Below are 26124 nucleotides of genomic sequence, written 5' to 3'. Positions count from 1 at the left end.
GAGAGGTTTGATTCTACCCAGAGGGACCTCAAAAGAAAGGCCTGGCAATCCATTTCCAAACCATCATCCACTGAAAACCCCATAAGGCACATTCTCCTCTGACCCAGAAGAGATTGCCACTCAGATGGCAGCTGTTTTTATAATCGTTCAGGGATGGGCTCTGTAGGCATGTCCCTACAGATGGAGAGGGTGGACCCTCCTTGGGCAAATCAGTTTTGTTCTGTGCCAGAATGCCCTTCCCTGCTGATCAAAAAGGCTCCCTGGGGTGACTAAGACAGCTTGGTCCTGGCATGACACCCAACGAGGGCATTGATCTTTCCACAGCGGCATGCAGGTTATAATAACTTGCAGATTCTAAGAAATCCTGCACAGGGCTGCCAAGAGCTTGGAGTCAGGGCCTAGCTCCATATCTCCCTGAAGCTCTTGAGCTAGCTTTTTTTTGCCTACAGGCCTGCAGACACCCATCGTTCCAAGCGTCGTCTCAGACCACCAACGCAGAGTGAGTCCTCCCCAGTCCCTGTAAGAAAACATCTTTCCAGGCTGGCTGCTGAGCCAAAGGAATAAAAGTGCCTGCTGCTGGGGGCTGATGACTGCGTTCTTGCAAGCACGTAAGGTTGGGGATCTGCTCCAGAGTTGGGAGGTCACGACTGGAAACCCAGGAGCCCGCCATGGCCCCCAGCTCTGCTGTCCCACAGCTCTGCTGTCCCACAGCTCCATTCTCTCAGGCTGGTCTACAGACACTCCAGCCACGTTCCCACAGTGTGACCTGTCCCTTCTCAGGGAACTCTCGGGATTCAACAAGCATGTGGCAGCCACAGAAAACTTCATCCCAAACTAGTTTTGAAATGACAGACCTGAACCGAACAAACAGGGAAAAAACCCATTGGTATTTGAACAAACGGCTTGTTCCCCAGCGGGTGGGGGTGTTCATTTACTTTCTCTCCTTGCCCTGACTGGGAAGGAGTCTCTGGACAGGGTAGGGATCATCCGTTTCCCTTTTATGAATAGGAATACGTCTTGGATTGTGGACCATTGCCCTAAGGTCTCTAAGGATGCCATGGGCTTTCACGCGCAGAGATGTTGAACACTTGAAAGAAAGCCACTCTTTGGGTTTCCAGAACCATGATCCAGGAACAAGCCATGCCGGGCAGAGTTTCAAACTCTTGAGGACCGTGGTTGACCTGTCTGACATTTCAATGACCTGATTTCACAGTTACAAGCTTTAAAAATGTCGATGAATGGAGTCTGGGTAAGCGGGCGAACAACCGGACCACACCAAGTTCACTGCCACGAAGCCGGGCCTAACCTACAGGCACCCCATGGGGCCGAGTAGAACCATTCTGCCGGGTGTCCAAGACTGCGCAGCTCTATGGAAGCAAGCACACTGCCGCATCTTTCTCCTGCGAAGCAGCTGGGAGCTGGTTCCAGCCGCCCACCTCATGGGTGGCAGCCGATGCTCACCCCGGTGTGGCACAGGCCCCCCAAACTCACTGCCATTGAGTGGATTCAGGCTCAGAGGAACCATATAGGGCAGGGCACAATGACCCGCTCTGAGTTTCCAAGGCTTTACGGGAACAGAAAGCCGTCTCTTTCTCCTATGGAGGGACGAGTGGGCTCAAACAGCTGACCCTGCCGTTCACAGCCCAACTTGTAACCCACCACACCATGGGGCTCCTGCTGTGAAGCCACAGCTCACACCACCCTGGGCCTGATGTCGCTTGAGGTCTCAGGTGGTTTCTTCTTTCCGAACCAGTCCCCCAGTTCACAGATAACCCGAGGGCAGAAGCTCTTTCCCACAGACCGGTTTACAAAACCAGCTGCCCACCAGAACCCAAGCTGATGACTTAATTCCCTTCCTTATCCAGAAATAAAGTCTCCTACAAGCAATCGGTGTCTTTCTGTGCTTCCTGGCTCATCTGCAGGCTGGGGCGGCGCCTCCCTCTCAGGAAGTCGCTTCTCCCTCGCTCCCCTGCCGAGCCCACTCCCTCTGCCAGCCCCAGATGCTGGGGCCCAAAGCGGAGGGGGCAGCACAGGCACACCTGCAGCGAGCACCCCTTGGCCCATCCAGGATTCACCAAGGGCTCAGGAAGGACTAACTCAGCAGCGGTCAACAATGGAAAAGGAAAGGAACTCTCTTGGGTGGTATTGTGACGGGTGGCTCCTCCCAGTAAGGCTGTTTACTAAGTTGCTATCAATCGGACCCCAACGCCCCTGTGCTGGCCGGACAGCTCCTTACATGTAAAGGCTTTTAAGACAAATGACCTCGCAGAAGCAGACATCTCCCCCCTCCGAGGCTCCTCTGGCTGGGTTTGAACTCCGAACCTTTCGGTGAATAGTTGAGTGGGTGCTGACTCATTACACCGCCTGTGTATTACTGCTAAATGCTGTGCCCAGCCTGGGGGTGGGCCTTTCCTGCATGATCTTACTTTATTCCCACAGGATTCTCCTGGTCCTCTCTCCAATCAGCAGACTGGAGCCGGAGAAAGTCCGGGCAACCTTATTCTGTGTGACCGGCACCGCGAGGCACGCAGAGCTCTCGGGGTCCGACAGAGGCCAAAAGGAGGCTCGCGACAGGGGAGCCAGCGTCCAAATAAGGAGCAGCCGCAAGGACGCAGGAAAGGGTGTTTAATGCCGTGGGGAAACTACATCTGGGGCCGTGACGAGGAGACTGAGCCAGGTCAGCCGCCGCCGCCGGGCCAGGCCCTGCGACATCTCCAGGTGGTCCGTCCTCGAGGCCTCCCTCGATGAGGGAGGTGACAGCAGCAGTATCGCAAGTGTCCTCTCCCCGGGTGAGAGGACAGCGTAATGTCCCTCCGTTCAGCGAGGCACCTGGGCTTTTTTGCAGCCCAGGCACAACCAGTTAGGTCCACGTCCTTCCTCAAACCATCAGGTCGGAGGACCCCCTTGCCATTTGGTGCAGGGACCTGGTGGCAGGAGTAGGGAGGCGTGGAAGACGAGGGCCCCTCCTCCTCAGGTGTGTGGGAGACGAGGGCCCCGCCTCCTCAGGTGTGTGGTCGCCTGGTGGAAGACAGCCGGAGACCACTCATTTTGAGCAAGGAGCCCTTCCCGGCACTGTGGATTCTGCAAACTTGTGTGGAAGCGGCCGGGTGAGAAAGCAGCAGGCCTCTTCCTGAACCTGTCGGTATCATCCGGCACCAGAACCTGAAGACCTGCAGGTTCAGGCTGAGTTCCTGCCTCCCTCCTTCCACGGGGCCTCGGGGGTCTCAGGGCAGTCACACACCCACCAATGAATGACTCCTCCATTTAAGCCCCACCTCTCTCCTGGGGCAACGCGTGTAGACGGCAAACCTCTCCAAGGCCCTCCAACCTGAGTGTCTCCACCGGGGAGGGTGGGGGAGGAGGCAGCCCCCCTCCCACCCGCTCCCCCCATCCCCTTGAGACTCGAGGACCGGCCGAACCCCCGGTCCTCAAACATCTCCAGCATCTCTTTAAATAAGCTTTTCCTTTCCGTTCACTTCTTTTAATTATTACCCCCAGCCCAATCTATTCCTTTATACAAATATAAAATAGATTTATATAGATTTATATAATATAGACTCTGTGTGGGGCCGCCCCGGCGGCTATTTGCAGACGTACTGGTCGACCACCTCCGTGCACTTCTTGCACTTGACGTAGCAGCACCAGTGGAACTTGCAGTGGCAGCGCTCCACCTGGACGCTCTTGAACTGGTCGTAGCCGCGGCCGCAGCACATGAGCTCGCAGCCGTCCATGCCCTCCGAGGCCTTGCTGCACAGGCGGCCCTGGGTGCCCAGGGAGCCCGTCGTCTCGTTGCGCACGCAGTAGTCCGGGCTGGGGTCCACGTAGACCAGGTCCTCCGCCGTCGGCTGGTTGAAGCGGCTGTTGACCAGCTCCAGCTTGCCCTTGCGGGTGATGCGCATGGCGGCGGCGCTGTCGTACTTCTCCTTCAGCTGGTCCCCCACCTTGCGGAACTCGGCCAGCTGGAGCCAGCAGGTCTTGAGGCTGCAGGACCCCGAAACGCCGTGGCACTTGCAGGCTACGTCTGCCATCTTATACACTGCCTGGGGGTTGAGAGGGGAGAGAGACGGGGTCAGAGGGAGAGTCCCCCGCGGACCGCATGAGCAGCGTAGCCATGAACCAAGGGCAGAGGGGGCCGATCAGGGTGGGGGGTGGAGGAGACGGTGTTTTTCTTTTTTTCCCAAATATACAAAAATTTCCCCGGAATCCTCAAGTTGCTCCAACAGGAGGGGCGAGCACCACCTGTGGGGGGAGGGGGAGGTACCAGAGCAGCAAGGGGGACACGTCTATTTCTACTTTATGCCTGTCTTCTTAACACCTAGTACAAGTCGCTACCTAGGAGTCATTTGGGGGGGGGGGGAGGTGGAGAAGGTGAGAACTTGCATCTTTATCAAATTCTCAAGCAAACAAAGGAAAGCCAAGCCAGGGACATGGTGCCCAGGTGTAAATTACCTAAGATGGGGCACAAATCAGAAGAGGGCATTGGACTGGATTGCAGGGCTACAAAGAAGCCGCTGGCAAGGCCCCTTAACACACAGCAATCCTCACAAACCTGGCCAAATCACCCCAAGAATCAAACGGTCCCTTTTTCTGTTACCCTTTGGCCACCTACTCTATACAGTTAATCCTGAATCCATAGTCAGTTCTCATGGAAGCAGAGGCCACGGACGAGTCGTCGCCTTGGGTTAATCTGCTGCACGAGATCTCTTTACGTAGAGAGCTGAAAAGCCGGGGTGTCCCCCTGAGGGACTCAGGCACGCCTGACCCAGGCCACGGCATTTTCAGGGCCTCCTTGTGCACATGCACGTGAAAGTTGGACGCTGAACAAAGGAGACCATAGAAAAACCGATGCATCTGAACTGGGGTGCTGGAGAAGAATACCGAAATTCCCGTGGACGGCTAAAAGGTCAACCCGATTGGTCTTGGAAGAAGTACAGCCAGAGGGCTCCTCAGAGGCAGGGTGACGAGACGTGGCCGCCCGTGCCTTGGACATGTCAGGGGAGACCAGTCCCTGGAGAAGGACATCATGCTTGGTAGAGTCGAGGGCAGAGAGGAAGAGGAAGGGCCTCAAGCAGATGGATGGACAGCGTCAGTCTGACCACGGCTCAGACAGAGGAGCCGTGTGAGGACCGGGCACCCAACAACACCCCCCCACACACACACACACACCATATGTGTGAGCAAGTCCTCTGTCCTCCACCCCCTGGTGCCCAAGTGAGGTGCGCAGGTGGAAAAGAAGGGTGAGCCCCCATGGAATGGAAGGGAAACAGTGTCTACAGAGGTGGTCCTCAACCCCAACCACCTGGAGCGGACCTGAACTTGGGTTATCTGGCATGCGAATTTCAGAAGTAGGTGAAAGCTGCTTACAAAATAAAATGCTTTGCAGTGAAAACATCCTGAGGCATTGTGTGACCCCACCTGTGGTCGCTGACAGGGCCACGCAGATGGCAGAGAAACATGCAAGCCCGCCGCAGAGCCCATCCTGAGGCCACAGCTATTGTGGGCCCACCGAGTCAGGCCTCGCCTTTCAGGGGGTTCTCTGAGCGTTCCTTTCAAGACCAGTCTTTCTCCAGCTCTCTGCAGAGACCACGGCAGGAGCCAGAACTAGTGTCACCACCAGCTCCAATGACTACTGTCAACACTCTTCCCAATCTCTCTTTTCATTTTCTTTTTCTGGTATGAAATCATCCTTGCTATACTATGACAGGGAAATGAAAGACCCCAGGGGGGGATGTTCAATTACCTGGCCAGGACCACCCAGGAGGGCGTCTGAATGACTACCTGTGCAGCTGTCCAATCACAGAGCTTTCAGATGGCTAAGGGTCCCCTAAAGAAAGGAAGGCCCCTCCCCAAGGTTAACGGCACCAGCACTTAGCCTGGAAGCTCCAGGCACCAGCATAAAGGAACTGACACCCCATTCCAACAGGCACTTCAAAGCCCAGCCTGCAATTATCCTTCTGCCACAAATCCCCTGGGGTCTGGGTCTGCTCTGCGAGGCCTGACATTCCTCTGGAAACGGTCCTTGGTTTAGGCAGGGATGACCAGCATCTGGCCCTGCTGAAAGGAGCAAGCACTAACAGTCTAAAGCAGTGTCCCTGGGTCGGCAGGCCACTGAGTGACTAAGCGGACAGGATAAGCATCTCCAGGGGGAGTGAGCATTTAGGGAGGCTGGGGGAGGGGCCAAAGCAAGGATCCATGGAAGCCAGTTCCTGAGAGAGCCTTCCAGCCAATTCCTGAGAGAGCCTTCCAGGGCCCTTGCTGGGCACCTACCTTCCACCATCCCTCTCACAGAGACATAGTGTAAGCAGGCTACTTATATTTTCTTCCTGAATCTTTTACTACTGATAATATGGTGTGTGTGTGTGTGTGTGTGTGAGAGAGAGAGAGAAAGAGAGAGAGAGAGAGAGAGATCCTCTTGTAGAAAGAGAATCACAAAGGTTTGTCCTTGCAACTAACAGAAAAAGCCATAAAATGCTCTATATCCCCCCACCTCACAGAGAAGCCCCCCCCCTCCCCACCAGTTCCTCTTCCATTCCTGTCTAATGGTGAGACTGAGTGGCTGAGCTTGGTAATACGCAGGAATGTCTGGAAGATGAGGGCGCTTTTATTTGGAAAATGCTTAAGGACCCTCGAGTAACCCAACAATACCAGCCCACCCCCACCCCGAGTCTGGCCACCAGGATTTACCACGGACTTTGCTAGAGACTCTGAAAAGCAAGAGAACAGTCTATGATCAAGATGCTGGTCGTCAACTACAAGGGGGTGTCCCATCCCTGCGCCCATTCCGTCCCTCCAGGGGGACGTTCCAGGTAGTGTGAGGAGGTGGGGGACAGACACTTTTGGTGACTGATGGCCAAGGCCTGTTCCTTGGAGAGAAAAAAAATTTTTTAAAGAGACCAAAGGAAGTCCCAACCTGGAGCAGAGAGGCAAAGGGAGAGACAAAGGGAAGAGGTGTGGAGACCGGAGGAAGCCCCCACCCCCACCCCCACCCCAAGAAGGCAGGGTGGCAGACAGAGGAAGACAGGAAAGGTGTGTAAGAGAGACACAGAGCAGATGGAAGGGAAGGAGCTGCTGAGATAAGGGCCCAGGACAAACAAACAAACAATTAAGGGCAATAAACCGAGGAGCCAGCAGAAGTGGGGTCAAGACTGTCACTGAGATGGGAGATTGTTGTCTCCTTCTCTCCAAAGGGCCCACAAGAGGGTGAATAGATGCCCAGTCACCATCTGCCACAATTCCACAAGGAGAGCTCGGAGCAGACATAGGCAACCAAGCAGCCTCCGGTGAATGTGACCTCTTACCAGAAGGCAATATGGGAATGTTCTCTGTAGTATCTGAACTGGGATCTTAAGAAGTGGGTGGAATTTGGGCATTCCGGAGATAAAGTGAGGCTCTTCGTCCCTTTACTAATCTCCTACTCTACTCCTTCAGATTAGACATCATCAGACTCTGTCCCAAAGACTCGGGGCTAATGGACTGTCAGATGGGGATGGAGCCCTGGGACCCAGGAGCCCCAGAGCTGAAGGTCATCTGAGATGGGTGCAGTCTCTCGGCCCTGCCTTACATCATAGCAGCCACAGATCAGAGCTGACTAGAACTCCGGACATCCCCACTAAGTCCGACGCAGAGCGATCCAAGTAACGCACAGTACAACTCCGAATGAATGCCTCTGAGGGTCTCTAGGGCAACCATCTTTTATGGAGCAAACTGCCACCTCTCTCTTATGTGGAGTCGCTGTGGGGTTTGAACTAAGAACCTCTGGTTAACGGTGTGCGCTTAACCAACGTACCACCAAGTCTCCTGCCCCGTGTGCTACCAAGCCAATATAGAAAGATCTGAAGCTCTCTGGTAGCTTTGGTTTGATATGTCCCTACAGCACATGAAGTCTTGTTCCAATGTACAGAAATATATTCTTCACCGGTAATGGAAACATAGCTGTATCCTGTCGCTGAGCCGCCGAGAACCAACATGAACCTTCTGAGCTGACTTCTTATGAAGAAACTACGATTCTCTGAGGAAGGATGATGGGAACATCTGGAGACAGAGGCCGGTGATGAACGCACGACGTGATACATCTGGTTCACGTCACTGAACTGTATACACAAAAGTATCCGTAGTTCTCCTGGCTTCTTCATTCTCCAGCCTCCTATGTATGACACCTGGCCTGGCCCAGGGTGGCCGGCATAGCACAGAGCCAACTCTGTGCTGTCTCTGGGGAGGTCGCTGTCCCTGGCCCTGGGAGGATCCCACCATCCAGCACTTGGCCCTCAGCACTTCCGAAGAGGGGATCTGGATGCACCCACCGGCCCTCCATCCCTGAGCTGCCAGCAGCCCCGCCACGGCCGGTTTCCAGCAGCAGAAGCCGACTGCGAAGCAGTAGCAAAGCCAGGAGAGGCCGGAGCCCGAGCCCAGAGGAGGGGTCACTCTGAGTAAGAGGTAGGCAGAGAAGAGGCCCTCTCTGCCAGGCAGAGTGGATGCCCTACGCCCTGCAGCGGGACAGCAAGAGCTACCGGCTGCCCAGTCAACTTCCACTCAGACCAACTCCACAGCGCTCCCCAGCTGACTTTCTCAGAAGCAGGTCACCAAGCCTTTCTTCGGAGGGGCCTCTGGGGGGGTTCAACCTCCACCCTTTGGCGTAACTGCTGACACCACGCAGGGACTCCCCGCGTCTGCATCTGCTCCTATAGCCAACCAAACGCACCTCAGAAAAATCTCTCGTTTCCGTTTCTACTGAAATCGAGGCTCAGAAGGAGAGCCACGAGGCGGGTCAGATGTAAGCCTGAGCCTTTTGGAAGATGGGAGTCCCCTACATCCGTACGTCGGTACGTGCGCTGATGCTAAAAATGCCTGACCCACACGTGTGTTTATCATTAGGGCTCGGATGGGCTTTTTGGCCGGGGTCCTGGATACCTACAATAGATAGCAGCTCTTAAAAGTCAGCTCTGGTTTCTACCTGCGTCTTTAACAAATCGTAAACCCTGGACAAGGTTTAACAGCCTAGCCCCCCAGTCGGCTTATTTGTTCAAACTACACAGCGGGGGAGGCCCAGGCAAGAATGGCTCCGCGTGTCTAGAATGCCAACCCAAGCATCGCTTCTAAGGCCCGTGGGGACAGAGGATCCGTGCAGACTCTGAGCGAGAGAAGTAAGGTGAACGCATGCGCCATCACCCGTGTCCATCAGGAAATGGGCTGGATTAGCTCGACAGGTGGGCATCTAGGTCAGGAATTAGAGGCAAGAAGCGCCCGCCGGTTCCTCCCCGGCCCCCCACGCCCGCGTGGCTGGAGGTCAGGGGTGAGAGGTCATCTTACCCTCCGGCCGGCCTCGTTGTTCTGCAGGTTCATGAGCACTCGTCCCTGCTCCTCTGACCCCTTGGCAAAGTTCTTCTCCCGCTCCCGGGCATCCACAAACTCCTTAGCAAAGCGGTAGCCGTACTCCACATTGTCCCCACAGCCACCCCACAGCCAGTCCCGAGGAAGGTCCTTGGGCCGAGCAGTCCGGCTGCAGCCACACGTAGAAAGCTCACCCTCGCGGCAAGCCCGGCTGATGGCATTGACCACCCCCGCGGCACTCACGGCGTAGGTGAAGGCAGTCTCTCGGCTACCTGCAGGAGAAACGAGGGACGTCAGGAAGGGGCTCGACTCTGCTCCCGGCCCTCACCCCTCGGCCTCTGCCGGGCGGGCGCCAGCACCGTAGTGCCTTCCTCCCATGTCCACCGGGCTCATGGGAGCCACGGCTCTCTCTAGCAAGCTGGCCTTAGTTGGTGGGTCACTCCTGTCGACTGGCCTCATCTCTGCCCTGGGAGACGACCGGACTAAAATGAGTCTCCCCAGCCCTGGCCTACACCGAGATCCATTCCCGAGAGGGTTCTCCAACCAGTGATTCCCTCGGAGTCAGGCCCAAACGGAGGGGAAAGAATTTGGGGAGCACGTGGGACCCACAGAACCAGACTGACTCCACACCTAAGGGACTGACCGATCAGACGCTGTCTCCTAAGCAAAATCGTCTTCCTCCCAGACGGGATTTTCACCACTCTACGAGCCACACGTTTGTCCCTTTTATTGGGGGCCATTATCTAGCTAGACAGAGGCAGAGCCCGGCAGCAGAAGGGAAACCAGAAGCCCAATGCCCGGGGACCCGAGCTGTCCCCTCTGCCCGAGGGTCCACACGGCCCCTGACTTGGGAGCACTGAGGAGTCACACCAATCGCATGGGCAGTGTCAGACATTCAGCCTGGTAAACAGCCGGGTGATTTCCCCAGCAGCAACATCACAACTCCAGTCCTCTTAGTTGATGCGGCGAATTTGCTTAGAAGCTTGCAGGACATACGTTCTACTAAAAAAAATGTGTTAAAAAAAAAAAGAATATTCCTGAGCCATCGGGTTCCTGCAAATCACAACCATAAGAAGAGACTCCGTCACACCCACTCGGATGTCTGTGATCAAGAGACGGGCGGACGCTGACGAGTCGCTGCTTTTTGAGACCCCTTGCGCGCTGCGTTTCGGGCGGGGATGCAAAATCACGCAGCCGCTTTTATGCAGCCGTCTGGCGGTTCCTCAAAAAAGTTAAACACCACGTGGCCAGTGCACCCACAACTCTACCCAGTAGCAACGAAAACACACCTCCACAACTCCCACGCCATGTTCACTACAGCATTATCCATACTCAGCCCCGGGGCAGAAGTCACCAACACGCCCATCCACTCATGAACGAATGGGTGACTGCAACGTGGTGTGCCGCGTGGCGGGGCAGGACTTGGCCGTGAAAAGGAACAGTGTGCTGATAAGTGCTACACGGCGTGGACGAACCTAGAAAATAGTTCGCTAAACGGGAGCAGCCAGATCGGAAAGGCCACTGGGGTGGGGTCCCACTCAATGAAGTGTCCAGAAGAGGCAAATCCAGAGACAGCAAGGAGACGAGAGGCTGCCGGGTCCTGGGCAAGGGAGGGATGGAGGGCGGCTGCTAAGGGGATAAGGTTTCCTTTTAGGGTGGGAAAATGTTTTAGATCCCACGGCGGGATGGTCGCCAACGCTTGTGCCTGTAACCAGAACCACATAACTACACTGAGCAAGGCTGGGCTGTATGGGACAGGGGGTGCAGCTCAACAACGGTTGTTGGAGTAACTAACTCTCCTAAGGACTCCCATATGGAAAGCAGAACACCCAGAGTCAGCCCGGATCTGAGAGACTGAACCGGGTGGTGGCGACTTCCGGGCTCCATTTCCTCCCTCCCTTCCTGTGCCTTGTGATCAGAAGTTGACATCCCACAGGTGGCAAGGTAAGCCCTCTATAATCCACCAATAGGTCTAGGTGGTTTTCACAGGGGTCGCCCAATTCATAACAGGAGCAAAATTGCAGTAATTAAATAGCTTCCAAAGTAATTTTATTTTGGGAGAGTCACCACAACAAGGAACTGTATTAAAGGGTTGCAGCATTAGGAAGGTTGAGAACCACTGGTCTAGAGTGACCTCCCACTTTGGCCTCTTTCTTGCGTATCTAGGTGGGACACAGTGAAGTTTGCGACCAGAGCGCACCTGGGGTGAATCCGTTTCTTCCGTTAACTGGCTTCTGGTCAGCTGCAGGACAGAAGTAGCCCAAGAAAACCCCGACATGATTCAGTCACCAGGGCTGACGGCAAGAGTGCCGGAGACTAGGGAGTGGTCTGGGGGAGAAGCAGACCATGGGAATGAGTACCCAGAGTAGTAGGAAGGCCAAGAGTGACTCCGGGGAAGTCTTCCTAAAATGTAGCCGCCAGCCAGACAGGAGCAGGGAGACGCCTCTGCAGGCAGCCTCCAGATCTGCATTCCATCTACACACATTCCTCAGAGAAGCTGGCGATGGTTCCCCAGCAATCCAGCCCAGCTTCGTCTCTTTGAGTGACTCTAATCGCCACAATGGCTTTCTTACAGTAAGCTGAACTATGTCTCCCCACCACAGAGAGTGGGGAAATCCACTCTCTCCACCCTTTACCAACTGACAGCCCTTCAGTGTTTGAAAACAACGATGACGCCTTCTCAGCTTTGCTCTCCCGAGCTACATATGCTGATTCCGGCTGCCATTCCCTAACAAACATGCTTCTCCGTGCTGAATCATCGCTCTCAGAACCAGCCCCGGGTGCTCAGCACTCCTGGTGAGATAATGTGCCTGCAGCTAAACACCGGACATGTACACCACCCACGATGTGCTCTGGCAGTTCCAGCTCAGCCAGGGGGCCCAGGACCCCGATCTGTCCCCAGATGTGTCAGCTGTCTCATGCTGCCACCTTCTCTAACTCTTTTGGATGGGGGGAGCAGAAGGGATAATGCTGCCTGGCTGTGTAAACCCAGGGTATTAGTAAAAACTACCTTTGTATTCATTAGTATAATAAAGGTGCTGGAGCTAGAGGTAATCAGGGGCATTTGAATGGATACAAGTGTTATCTACATGGGAAACCATTCAGGGTTGAAATTCCAAGCACCTTAAGGATAAAGGCTAATGCACCAGCCACCACGGAGCCACTAGAGAGAATCCTCTTGAGTCACTACCCCCCAACCCCCACCCTACAAGGAGACAGCCCACCAGTATCATGCCCTCTCTATTCTAGACTCGACACAATTCCAGGCTGGGGCCTCCATGCTCCCCAGGGCAGAGGTTCCCGGAAGTGCCAAGGCCGCCGCTCTGCTACCCTCTGGTGGCTGGCTTTTGCAGCTGCATCGAGGAGAAAAGGAATCTTTGGGGAGTCATATGCAAGGGAGCAGTTGAGAAGACTCACCAGGAGCTACTCTGGGCCCAGGGGAAGGGGTGAAGGGCAGCTTCCCTGGTAGCATAAGCCTGCAGGGGAGTTAATAAAAACAGGGGTCATAAAAATAAGGCAAAGATATGGGTCCCATGTCATCATCGAATAGGATACAGAGACATATGGTTGGTTTCCACAAGTCACTGCACTTACAAAGCTGAGTTTCCCAAGGAAGTTTCTACTTGGGCCAACCTCTTTATTTCCCAAGGGGAAGTCTTGCTCTGGGGGCTTTTCTCAAAGAGCATAAGGCATGAAAAGGTTCAATGTCAGCTGTACAGTGAAAACCAACTGTCACCCAGTAGGCTTTGGCTCACGGCATCTCCAGACCGTATCAGAAGAGAGCTGTGCTCTGGCAGGTTTTAATTGGCGAGTTCTTTCAGAAGTGGAATGCCAGGCCTTTCTTCCAAGGAGCTTCTGGGCAGACTCAACCTCCAACTGTTCAGTTGGCACCTGAACATATTTAACCATCTGTACCACACCTAGGGACTTGCAGGCGTATATTAACCAAACCAAGCCCCTGCCATCGGGCCAGTTCTGACTTGTAGTGGAACGGCATAGAACAGAATAGTGTTAGACAAAGGGCTCTTGCTCCCTAGGGTGTCTGAGGCTGCAAATCTCTACAGGATTTGGCTGTCTAACTCTCCTAAGCAGCGCTGTCAGGTTCAAACCACGAACTCGGTGCTTGGCAGCCCAACACGTAACCCCCAGCACGGCCACGGCTTCTTAGAGGTCTGCGTGATGTTCCCATGTGTGTCACGGCGGTCCCTGGAATTAACTGGAGACTGTTCTCTGTCTCTACACCTAAGCAGGGCAGGGGAGGAAGGCTACGACTTTCACCCAGGCCAAGGGATAAATACCACGTGGATTTAAGAACACTTGATCAGTTAACAATCTCACTTAATTCCCATGCCCACTCTTTGGGAAAGCAGACCAACAAGGGTGTCAAAGATGAGCACGTGCTTTAACATCGTTTTAGCGGATACTGAAAAGCAGCAGCGTTCAAATGCATGCCTACTGTCCCTCCCATCCTTATAGCTCTATATTGGGGGGCGGGGAGTGGGTAGAGGAAAGACATCTGGAGTAAAATGATAGCGAGTAGGGGTGGGGAGAGCTTCCAAGAGTCCGACATACAAAGGCACACAGAACCCTATTCTGAGCTTGAAATCAAGTCTTTGGGAGCAGCCCCAGCTTCCGGTGGCTCCTGAATGTTGTCTTTTGAGGGAAATCTGTCCCCAGAGAATGTGAGCCAGGCAGGCCACAGGCTGTGAACACCTTCCTTTTATGGCCCCTTGGCTCAGACCCATTAGAATAGGGCCGGATTTCTCAATTTCTTGCCAGGGAGGGAAGGACTGCATTTCAAAAGGACCTAAAACAATTAACCCCCAGATCACACCTCCAGCAGAGGAAGAGGGTGGCCTAGGCACCCCCCAGCAGCTGTGGGAGCAGAGCGGGCAGGGCAGGCATCCAGAAAGAGCCAGGGCCCTCTCATCTCTCTTCTGTAGTTAGTCTGTCCCCTGCCCCCACTTTCCACACAGCCCCTTTCAAATGAAAAGGCCGGGACTGGGTCTGGGTCGGGTTAATGACAGCTATCATCAATTCGGCCAGGGAGTTTCAGCTCTCTCCCAAGAGTCCAAGTGAAAGAGGCAAAAAAGCCTACAGACATTCAGGGCTGGGATTTTCGGCCCTGGAGCCAAGGCCCTAAAAGAAGGCCCTTGTTGTGCTGAGAGACAAAGGGCAGAGGTGGTGGGCGGCGGGTTTCCTGAGCCACTAACTCGACTCAGATGTTCGACCCCCTCGCAGAGTGAGTCACAGGCAGCCCGACCCAGGGCGAAGCTCGGTTTCACATGGAGGGCTAGAGGAAGCTCAGGAACACCTGCCTGGCATGGCTAATACATTAGCAGCGAAGACAGCTCTTTGTCTTATGTGAATGCACGTGTCTCTCTCTCCTTGCCCACTGCTTCCAAGCTATCACGAGCACATGCTCTTGGATGCCCCTTCAATTGCACAGTGCTGCCAGACCTGACAGAGCTTCCTTGCCCGCTGGCCGGGCCAGTACCGTTCCTTCGGCCCAGCCATGTGTGGGTAGCTCCTTACCTATCTGCATGACTCTCCCAAAGACAGACGTGTTGTCCACGGTGCTGCAGTTCCACCGCCTTTGCCGGAACTGGTACTGGCACTCCTTGATCCCCGTCTTGGCCCCCTCCCCGATGTAGGCCATGTGCTCCTGGTACAATTGGCACAGCTTTCTCTGGCCTGGGGATAGTCCCGGAAGCTGACTACACACAGGCTGAGCTCCGATGATGAACATCTCGGGTCTCTGCACTGGATTCATGGCTAGCGACCTGCAACAGTGGTTCCAGAGAGGGAGAAAGAACCAAGAGGTGAGCTGAGCCCTGCGGGCCGCACAAGGTCCCTCAAGCCACCTGCACCCAAAACTTGGCAAGGACCATTCGTGAGGCAATACCTGCCGTCCAAGAGTGCTGTAGGGAAATTGAGACATGAACACACAGGCCTTGTGAGATGCCACGAGCTTAAAGCAGGCAGGAGTGTCTGGGTCCGTGGCAGGCAGGCGGGGAAAGAGCTTTGTAGCTGGGGAGCAAAGGCCCACTTTTACAAAGAGATGGCCAGAATCTGAACCGGGTCTTGAAGCGTGGGGACAAGTGGGTGGCAGCCAGGGAGGATGGGCTGTTCATTTGAGGCAGAGGGCAAAAGACACGTGATGTATTCAAGTAGGAGTACTCTGTTTTGTCTCACCCAAAACTCCAAAGCTCACTGCTATCGGGTCCATTGTGACTCAGCGAGACCCTACAGGGCAGGGCAGAACCTCTTTCGCCTGTGAGTTTCTAAGACTAACTCTTTACAGGAGTAGAATGCCATCTTTCTTTGGCAGAGCTGGCTGATGGTTTTGAACTGCTGCCCTTGCAGTTAGCAGGCCCATGCATAACCATTACACCTCCGGGGCTCCTTCGGTTTCACCCAAAATGCAGGATGTGTTATAAAAAGCAATCAACTCCTTTACATAGAAACCCTGTTCAGCCTTGACAATGGAGTCCAGAGTACATGTATCCGAACATAAGCTGCGTGTTTGCACTTCCGTGTCTCACACGACACATCTCCACTCTTGATCTGCTTCTGGGGAGCTCCCTTTTGCTCCTCGGCCACCAGAGACCAGAAAGTCTGAAGTTAAATGAGAGGGTGGGAGCTGTGCCGTCTGAGTAAACGTGTGTGGGCACAGACCATGCAAACTAGCTGATGGTGGGCTGCCATTTCCAGGGCGCCTCCACAGTGACGAGAAGTCTTAAGAGCCTGAAAGAATGCCACACCTGCCCCTGCGATCTGGTCTTCAGGCTCTTAGAACAGGCTCCCCGCTCTCCCTGCCCTGGGGCAGGGGTGGGGGTGGGGGATATCAAAATGAGGAGCTGATACCAAGGGTTCAAGTAGAAAGAATATGGTTTGAAAAGGATGATGGCAACCTATGTACAAATGTGTTTGACACACTGGCTAGATGGATGGATTGTGATAAGAGCTGTAAGAGCCCCCAAATAAAAATGATTTTTAAAAAGAAAACAACAATCTTTTGAAACAAGGGGGGAAAAGGATATCAATATTCTTATTGATCCGATAGCAATGAAAAAGCTATTTCTAAAAACCCATGGGGCTGCGGGGAGCAGGATCAGAGCAAAAAGACCCAAGTTCCGGGTCCTTTATCCTGGATAACCTTAGATGTCCTTTACCCTTTGCCCCCAGGAGCTTGTGAGAGACAAAGAGCTCTGTGCTTTCCTGGAATAATGAAGAGTCCTCTACTACCCCAAGAAATAAGGGAATGTTCACAAGGGAAGGTGACCTTTCTCCACATCTCCGGTACCAGAACAGGGCGGCCTTGGGTTGGAGAAGTAGAACTCACCACCAGGAGCTGGCTTCGGCCAGAAGCTGAGCCCAGCTGGAGAGCAGAGCGGCCGTGAAGAGCAGCTGCAGGCCAGGCATGGTCGGCCTCACCCCTCGGCAGCGTCCTGGGAAGACCCCGGGGACCGACAGCTTCCAAGAGGGGACTCCCTGGAGAAGGCAGAAAAGGAAGGGAGAATCCATTTGGGAATACTGACAGATAGGGGCAGACCAGGCGAGCAGGGTGGGGTAGGGGGAAGTTCAAAGAACGAGCTCTGGGGTAGACCTGGAGCCAAGGTCTGATACCCTCAATGGAATCCCACCTCTATCTCTTACTGCTTATCTTCCTACCATGGAATTGCTGTGCCTCTTATCCAAAACTGTGGTCACTCTCCACAGAACCTAATTCCAAGTAAACAACTCGAGGAGCCCAAGACAAAAGGGCAGAGTTGTTGCACAAGGACTTTAGAAAGAAACTGGAGCTGTTTGGATCCCTGCCTGGCAGCCCCTCACCCAGAAAACCCTGAAATGAGGAGGGCCATCCTGTCCGCCCCCTGGCCCAGGGATGCATTTCTCTGGCATCTGGCTCTCCACGGTCGGGAGAAAAAAAAAATCAAGAGGGAGTTGGGTTTAGCTACACCTATCAGGGGTCTGTCCTCCCAATCCACTCTCTCCTCACCCTCACCAAGGTTTCCAAATCCCAACCTTGTACCCCCCATCCTACCCCCACCCCGGCTCTGCTAAACCAGGCCCGCGGCGCATGGAGGAGCGGTGCACAGGGGCCCGGCGGGCTCCGCGTGTGCGCCCATCTTCCAGAAGCAGCAACCCCAGCCCTGACAGCACACCGGCGCGGCCTTCCTTCCCACAGTCACGCGTTCGCGGCCTTGCACTTTGTGTAATGAACGCCTGCGCTCTCGAGAAACAAGTTTGCCTTGGGCCCTTAACATATATCTGCCGGAAATCCACGCTCACAGCAGAGGCGTCTATCAACACACGCCCCCTCCACTCACCCCCACCCCCACCTCATTTTTCCCTGAACGCCCACGTAGGGCGTGACCCCCATGCCCCCAAGGAGGCTTCTTCCCATGGCCCCTTAACACCTCAGACTGGACACACGAACACTCCCCGACGCGCGTACACACCCACCCACCCACCTGCTCGTGCCGAACGGCCCCCACCCACCCCCAGCTCACCACTCCGGTCCCGCCGCTCTGGGCCTCCTCCAGGCGCTCCCGGAGGGGGCGGCAGGTGCTTTGGGTCATAAGCCTGGGAATTATGTTTGTCCTGGGGCCACCAAGCAAGCAAGGTGGCCCGAACAGGATCGGAGGAAGCCGGGACACAGCCTGGCCCCTTTTTGGTTTTCCTCCTCCGGCCTCAGCTAGATTGGGGGGGGGGGGGCACCAACAGGCAGGTGTGTGGCGCCCCGCAGGGTGCAGATCAAAGAAAGAAACTTGCTTCTTCGCCTTTGTCATGCAGAGCCAGCTCAACCGACTCTCCCAGCGACCTCCCCTCCCCTAAAGGACGCCTCCTCCCCCTCGACCCTCTACCCACCATAAATCCTCCCCCATCCCTCGGGGCAGGAGGTGTGTGAATGCGCAGACTGGAACCGAGAGGAGAGAGATGGAGCAGAGATAGGGCTGGCACCAGAAGCTAATGGCTTTATGGAGGGGAGGGGACCAGGTCCCAGTCGCGAGGATGAGAGAAAAGCTTCAAAGAGCTTCCTTGTCCAAACAGCCTCAACCCCGCTACCAGGTCTTCCTAGGGTCCTGAGCTACCCGCTCCTTTCAGGTCTCCTCCGTCCTGCTTCCCCACCCTGCCCACCCCTATTCCAGACCCACCCACCCCATCCTATCCCCACCGCCCTGCCTCATGCGGACACCATATAGCCTCACTGGGCTGGATAGCCCAGGTCTCTCTCCAATTGGTGACATTTCTTAACTGCTAGCTGCTGCCCTCACACCCACCCACGTCTCGTCTGTCACAGCCCTTCAGCGGGCCCAGGTACATCTTTCTGCTCCAGCAAGTCCTAGGTCCACCTGAGGCCACAGGGGTGGGGGCGCCGTTTCTGAGTCAAGTTCAGGAGCAGGTGGCTCCCTAAGGGTGCCTGCAGCTTTGACTCCCCAGTGACAGGCTGGCAGGCTGCTGAAGCCAAACTCAAACCCGGCCCAGCTGCTAATCCCGCCTTCTAAACACAAACAGAGATGAAAGGGACCCCCTCCCAGCAACTGCTGTCAGTACCCACCAAAGCCTCAGCCCATTAAAGTCTTACTAACGACACCAGAGAAGCAAAAAGAGGCAGTGGCTTCTTTCTCTGATTCCAGCTGGGTGGCACCTGGAATGGAATGCCACAGGCCACTCACCCTCTTCCCCAAGGCCCTCCCACCGCTACCTGGCAGACAGACATGAGTCCTCCCTGTGAGTGGGGACAGAGCCTGATGCCAGGCAGCTGGTGGCCCTCTCTCCGTCTTGGCTTCCCCCACACCGGGGTGCGCAGGGGACACAGCAGCTGGGAGAAAGGTAGTCAGAGAGGTCAATGTTAGGGATCAGTCTCATTAGTGTGAGCAGTGTGGAAACCACCCACCGGACTGGGCAGGAAGGGAAGCCCTGTTGGGTTTTGATGAGCAAGACTCCTTGAAAGCCCCCACTGGTGAGGGACTAGTGAGCAGGATTCAACCAACAACCAGCGGGGACTCTTCTCTGTATAAAAGGATCTCGTCAACCCTCCGTGGGCGATTCCTACTGCTGTCCTTCCAATAGCTACAGATTTCATCCGCGCACGACTGTCTCTCCAAGACTGTGCTGAAGGAGGAGAGAACACGGCCTTCTAGCCTTTACTAGTAATGGGAACTAGGGGGTGGGGGAGATTGTTGGGGCGAGGGTAAAGACACAAAATCCTCCACCAAGGCGGTCTCAGAGAGCCAAAGCGAGCGAGCGGCTCAGGCATCCTCTCGCTTGCATTCCGTCACCCCGCAAACTCACGCATCACGCATGCATCCAGTGCCCAGTCTGGGCCAGGCTCTTTTCTAAAATCCGGGGATACGACAACGAGCAAATCTATGCTAAAACCAAAACCCAGCCTGTGTCCAGAGAGCAGCAGAACTGCCCCCTAGGGGTTCCAAGGCTACATGTACTGTGTATTTACATATAAAGGGTCTCCATGGCAGAGCGGCGGGTGGGTTCCCAGCCAAGCACCACCCTGGATGGTAGAACTATGTTGGGTCTTTCGAATACGATGAGGAGAAATGAGGCAGAAAAAAGGAATGATGGCTGACATACTGTAAGGTCCTCAGGGAAGGTCATTAAATGAGGCAGAAAAAAGGAATGATGGCTGATATACTGTAAGGTCCTCAGGGAAGGTCATTCTCTGACCGTCTAGCGTGGCAGCAGTTAGGTGGTGGGCTGCTAATGGAAAGGTTGGCAGTTTGAAACCGCCAGCAGCTCAGAGGGAGGAAGATGGGCTTTCTACCCCCAGTAAACCATTACAGTCTTGGAAACCCACAGGGGCAGTCCTACCCTGCCCTCCAGGGTCACTACGAGTCAACATCGACTCGATGGCATTGAGTTCTCTCCAAACCACCATGTGGTAGGCTGGTGTCACCTCTCTGTCCTGAGAATGCAGTGCCCCGTTGTACCCAAGTTGGTTCCGATTTTGAGTGTGCCAGGGGAGCGCTGCCCCAGGGGGCTTGCGAGGGCTGTTTTTGTTTCATTTTATTTTTCATAAGTAGATGGAGCGTTCGTCCGGGTTGACTAGAGAAACAAATTCATAGAGACACCCCTGTGTAGAAGAAAGAGCTTTATAGACATGAGCAGTTGAATATTGAGAAAACGTCCCAGCCCAGTCCAGATCAAATCCCTACGTCCAATATTAGCCCCTATGTCCGATACCAATCTATAAATTCCTCTTCAGCTTCACCAAACACAGGCAATGATGCCGAATGCAGGAAGATCACAGGGCAGTGGGTGGGAAGTCTTGTGGATTCAGTGGTGCTGTAAGCATCTCAGCGCTGGCAGGGGTCTCCAAATGGCTTTTCCAGCTGTGAGGCTCTAGCGTAGTTCCATGTGTCTTGTCAATAGAGTGTCAATCGTAGAGCGAGTTTCTGCAGCCTCCAAGGAGGAAATACAGGAGTTCCCAGAATCCTCAGGAGAAGGCCATGCCCACACAGTGGCCACATTGGCTACATCCCAATCGACAGGCTAGACTCCACCCCAACACTCTCAATCCTCAAAATGACACCAGATTATGTAACTACCACAGATGGCCACAAGACCTCTTTTCATGACCGTGAACCTCCTACCTTTTAGCGGGCAAGCACATCAACCCTTTGTGCCACCCAAGGTTCTCTAGGGGCAAAGAAGAAAAGAGAAAGTCCAAGTTCTTGCCCTTTTTCTGGTTGGATTCACCCCCTATCCCGCCCCCAGTTTTCATCCCCTGAAGGGATCCAGCCCAGAGTTAAGAAGCTCTCAAGCGACTCTGTCCTAAAAGGGGACAGCCTCTCTGTTCTTTCCACACACACTTCACAGAGGGGCCCCCAAAGAATGAGTACGCTAACCCGCAGGGCAGGGGACTGACTTCAGATCCTTAACTGTTAATAGAAACCACACCTGGATGTTTCTGTCTGGAAGCCGGAGCCTGCAGACTCTGGGTAAGGCACAGGAAATGGGGGCATCATCCCACGGCTGCCCTTTCCCCTCCAACCACCCTCACACCTACCTGGGTTGGGAGTCTTTTCAAGGTCGCCGCAGGCTAATTCTTACTTCGTGACCCCCCACGGGGAGGGGGGGCTATCGAATGTGTGACTTTAAAATGCATTTGCAATTTTTTTTTCTTTTCTTTTTTTTTTTTCATTTGCAATTTTATTAACATTCTTGGCATAACACGGTAGAAAATCATTTTAGCAGTCTTTGAAAAGGGACTGCTCCTCCCTTTTGTGAGCCCCTCCCTACCCCCCTGTATTGCTATTGGAAGGACCTGCATGCGGGTCACTGATTTCCACAGGGAGAGGGGCCATGGCCACCAGAGCAGAGAAGGGCTCTGTGGGTCCCTCAGAGAACTGACAGACACCTCCTAAAATGTACGTCTTGTTCCCTGTCTCCAACTAACTGCTCATCCCTGCCATTGATCTGAATACCAGAGCAGTTACTGGTAGCCTAACCCGCCACAACATCCCATAGCTACTACCTAAGTCTCTCCACTAGAAGGCCAATTTTAAAGCATCAGATTCCTTTGTTTGAAAACTTAACAGTGATCGATTCCCAATTCTTTAATCATTCTAACCTGAATCTCCCAATATTATATCTCTTTTCTAATCACCTACGACTGCAACAAACCTGGCTGTCCTTGTACCAAAAGCCACACTAACTGCGGTGGAATGATGTCGGCTCCGAGCGACCTTATACGACACGGTAGAACTGCTTCTGTGCGTTTCCCAGGCTTTCTCCCAAGAAGATGGTTTTGAAAGGCTGGCCTTGCACTTAGCAACCCAATACATAACCACCAGGGCTCCTTGCTGTCCCATAACCAGGCCAAATTCCAATAACGTTTCAAGGACACCAGTATCCACAGCTTACTTACTTTTTACATCTTACTTCTTTCAAGTCCACACAAGATTCACTTCCTCCATGCGTGTGTCCTTGACCAATCCAACCTCATTAAAATTCTCTCCGTTTCCTGGGGATTTCCTTACTGTTTATGAAGATATGCAGAGTCAGCACCACCCTATCCCACACAGGCTGCTTTGGGCCATGTTTCTATGGAAAGTTTCTTACTATTCTGATCAATCAAAGTCTCCTGAAGGAAACCTTTTTTTTTTTTTTGCTCCATTGTGCCCAATATGGAGCCCTCGTGGCACAGTTGAGTTGCTAACTATAAGGTGAGTGGTTTGAAACCACCAACCACTCACTCTGCTGGAGAAAGAGGAGGCTTTCTACTCCCATAAAGAGTTACAGTTTGAGAAACCTAGTGGGGGGTGGGGTGGGGGGCAGTTCTACTCTGTCCTATAGGGTCGCTATGAGTTGGAATTGACTGGATGACAGTGGGTGTGGGTTGGTTTGTTTTAGTGCCTAGAATGATTTTATGTAACCAGTGGCAGGCAGGGTGGCTCCAACACATATTAACCTCACATGTGTCCAAGGACAACAGTCCTCCCTAGGGCGCTCAGGGCTGAGTTTCCAGAAGGTGGCACCTCTGAGTGGACTCAAACCTACAACCTTTCGGTTAACGGTGCTAACCATTTGTACCACACTTTATGTCTCCCACTCAATCCATACGCCAACCATGGAGGTCTGTGCAGACTCATCGTGACCCTTTGGGGCAGGATAGAACTGCCCCTGTGGGCTTCTGAGGCTGGGGCTCCGTACAGGGACAGAATGCCTCATCTTTCTCCCTAGGAGTGGCTGTTGATCTCGAACTGCTGACACTACAGTTAGCAGCCCAACATGTAGCCACTAGTCCACCAAGGATCCTGTTCACTTTATGGAGGCAGGATAAACGGCTCTTGGTCGATGACCAGTAATACAGGCTGACATCTGTGAGACACCAAGGATGCGCTGTGCACGGCACGCTTCTCGCACCTAATCGTCACCACAGTCCAACGTGGCACTGGTTTGGTAGGTGTAGACTTCTGACCTCCCAGGGCCGAGGTCTCACTGCCCACATCGGGCTCTCTTGACTTTTAGTCTTTACCAGAGCATACCAATAGATCTTTTCTGCTGAGGAGGGCCTGTGTGGGACCGTACCACTAACCTTGCAGTTTGTGGCTGAGCACTTAACCGCAGCACCACCAGGGCTCCTTGGAAAACCCTGTGGAGTACATCTTAGTAGGACCCTCACTTTGAATATTGTCAATACAAGGAAACTAGGTTTTTGCAAAGAGGTTTAAATAACTTGCTCACACAACTACTGGATGGTAGATCTTGATTTGGACGCCAGACCTTTCTACGCAGGTGAACAAATGCATTGCTCCCTCGGTACTTCCTCCCCATCACGGGACGTAATGTTTCTCTTCAGCATCACCCTGCTCCTCAGGCTACAAACAGTCAGCCTGCCAGATAACCACAACATCCTGAAACACAGGAAGTAGCGCAAAAAGCAATGCTTGTCAAAAACATGCCTGTCGCAAAGTTACAAAGTTACTAGGATTGAATGCAAAAACACTCCTTAGCGCTCTGTTGGAGGAGTGGGGAGCCAAACTCCTATTGCAAACGAAGTGACACTGTGGGCTGAGAATAGGCGAGGCTGGGCTAACGCTGGAGAAATCAAAGCACTGGAATGGTTTACAAGAGCTGGTGTTTATGTTGGGATGAAAAGACAAAAGCCGGCTGAGCCAAGGGTCTGGGAGGATGGGCTCTGGTTTAGTGTGAGAGGCTTATGGGTGATCCTGGCGCCTGGCCGTGGTGGGGGGGTGCAGAGTGGTATGTAAAGACATGTAAGGTTTGGAAGAAAATGGAAAGAAGTTTTAAGTTGATCTTAAACCAGAGGCTCACTTTGATAGCTTTCAACTGCATTACCTCTCAATGAATATTGCTACCACAGAGCTTTTATTATGATGATGTTGCCATTTTATTGTTATTGTTGCCATTTTAACCATTTCTAAGTACTCATCGCACTGGCATTACTGAACTCCATAATGTTATGCCACCATCACTATTTATTTCCAACACGTTTCATCATCCCAAGAGAAACTCTGTACTCAAATGCAATCATTACCTAATCCTCCCTCCCATTGCTTCCGGTCACCTCTGATCTACTTTCTGTCCCTAGGAATCTGCTATGCTAGATATCTCATGGAGACCTGGTGATGTAGTGGGCTGTGTGTCAGCTGCTAACTGAAAGGTTAAGGTCAGTAGTTCAAACCCACCAGCCGCTCCTTGGGAGAAAGCTGAAGCTTCCTGCTCCCACAGATTCGCAGCTGTGGAAACCCCAAGAGGCCGTTCTCCTCGGTCCTCCAAGGGCGCCAGGAGTCAGAATTGACTCAATGGCTCTGAGCGTTGAGCTTTTTTATATATTTCACGTAACAATCCTGTTGTATCTGGTTTATTTCACTCACGTTGCAGCATGCATCAGGACATGATTGACTAATATTCTAGTATATGGTGTCATGGGTTGAGTCCTGTCTCCCACGTATATGCATCAGCTTGGCTAAGACATGATTCTCAGTAGCTTGGCAACTGGGCAATGATACCATCATCCCCATGATGGGATTGGATGTGGTCAGCCCATCCATCGGTCGAAAGGGAATTAGGGTGGGATGCAAATCACAGCCCTGATCTGCTGTAAAGCGAATTTCTATATCACCTTGTATCTTATAAGAGATCAAAGGAGCGAGAAGCAAGCAAAGGACGAACTTGGTATCAGCAGGAAAAGAGAGCTGGGAGCGGGGCACCCAGGGTCCCTGCACTCAGAACCTCCTAGACCGGGGAAAGTGACACCAGGGCTCATTCTCCAAGGACTCCAGACCCACAGGCGTTGATAGGAGCCAGACTCTCGCCCCAGGCCCCCCAGAGCTGAAAAAGAGAGCACTTTTCTCTGAGACTTGTTGCCTCTCAGCCTGTAAGAATGTATGTGTTTGTTAAAACTGCCTACTTTCGATATTTCTGTGAGAGCAGCCCTAGAAAACTGAGAGGACATACAGAGATGGTACACTTATTCTTTTCCATTGATCGTTTGTTTACACCTTTGTAACCATAATGAATAATATAAACCATGTGAGCAACTCTCTTGTTTTGTCCACATCTAGTCCACACATCGTGTGGTTCGTTCATTGGGTCGCATTAAGAAGAGGTGTATGCTCACCACCAAGATAAATTTCAGAATGCAACTCTTCTTCAAACTCAGATTTGGCCATGCGACTTTTCTGTTTCAGGCCCTTAAAAGCCGTCCGCCTCCTAAAGGGGGACGAAGAAGAGCTCCCATTGCAGAGGCTTCCAGAACCTGACCCTTTCCGCCCTCTTCCGTCTTTCACTTTGGACTTCAGAAACCCCGAGCTGCTCGGCGGTCCTTACCCAGTCTCCACGCTGCTTCTCCCCTCTGCGCCTTTGCCCGCCCCCTCCTGACTGACAGGGCCACCCTTCATGGGGGCAACACACGTAAAGACCCTTTCTCTGACCAGCCTGTCCACAGAAGGGCTCCCACCTCCATGGTCCTCAGTCCTTGCTACCCACATAGCATTTCATATAACTTGGAGTATTTGTGTGCTCATCTGCTTGTTTGTGTTTTTGTTTCTTTCCCTATAAGCTCCGTGAAACTGGCCTAAGGGGCAGCATGGAGTAGGGAACCAGTGGAGAAGTCTGAGGGGCTGGCCCTAATCCCAACTACGTGGACACCTTCCCTTCCCCCCAGAAGAATTTATTTCATAGGACAGCACTAAAGCTGCAACTTGGGGAGAGGGACATGTCTGATCAGAGCACACGGGAGCAAATGAAAGGGGAGGAAGAAAGAGTGGAGCACATCCTGGCCCACCAAGCCTTGAGGATGAG

At 53.5% G+C, this 26124-nt stretch overlaps 1 protein-coding gene across 1 annotated transcript in view; it reads right to left on the bottom strand.

The window, feature by feature from the left end:
• Nucleotides 1–2608: 2608 nt before the first annotated feature.
• The window catches only part of WNT5B (Wnt family member 5B), a 95571-nt gene continuing 72055 nt past the window's right edge, over nucleotides 2609–26124 (bottom strand). Inside the window, exons 2-5 of the mRNA XM_045295952.1 lie at nucleotides 16673–16821; nucleotides 14863–15110; nucleotides 9307–9599; nucleotides 2609–4040 (exon numbers count right to left, since the gene is read on the bottom strand). Coding sequence (XP_045151887.1) covers nucleotides 3582–4040; nucleotides 9307–9599; nucleotides 14863–15110; nucleotides 16673–16752 — 1080 coding nt within the window. The 5' untranslated portion in view covers nucleotides 16753–16821 and the 3' untranslated portion in view covers nucleotides 2609–3581. The remainder of the gene's footprint in view (nucleotides 4041–9306; nucleotides 9600–14862; nucleotides 15111–16672; nucleotides 16822–26124) is intronic.

The sequence above is a fragment of the Echinops telfairi genome, unplaced genomic scaffold (assembly GCF_000313985.2).
Source record: "Echinops telfairi isolate 266 unplaced genomic scaffold, ASM31398v2 ScPeMD7_6273;HRSCAF=7185, whole genome shotgun sequence".
In the NCBI taxonomy this organism is placed as follows: Eukaryota; Metazoa; Chordata; class Mammalia; order Afrosoricida; family Tenrecidae; genus Echinops; species Echinops telfairi.
Note: the sequence above shows the minus strand (reverse complement) of the source record. Positions and strands in the feature narration are given on the sequence as shown.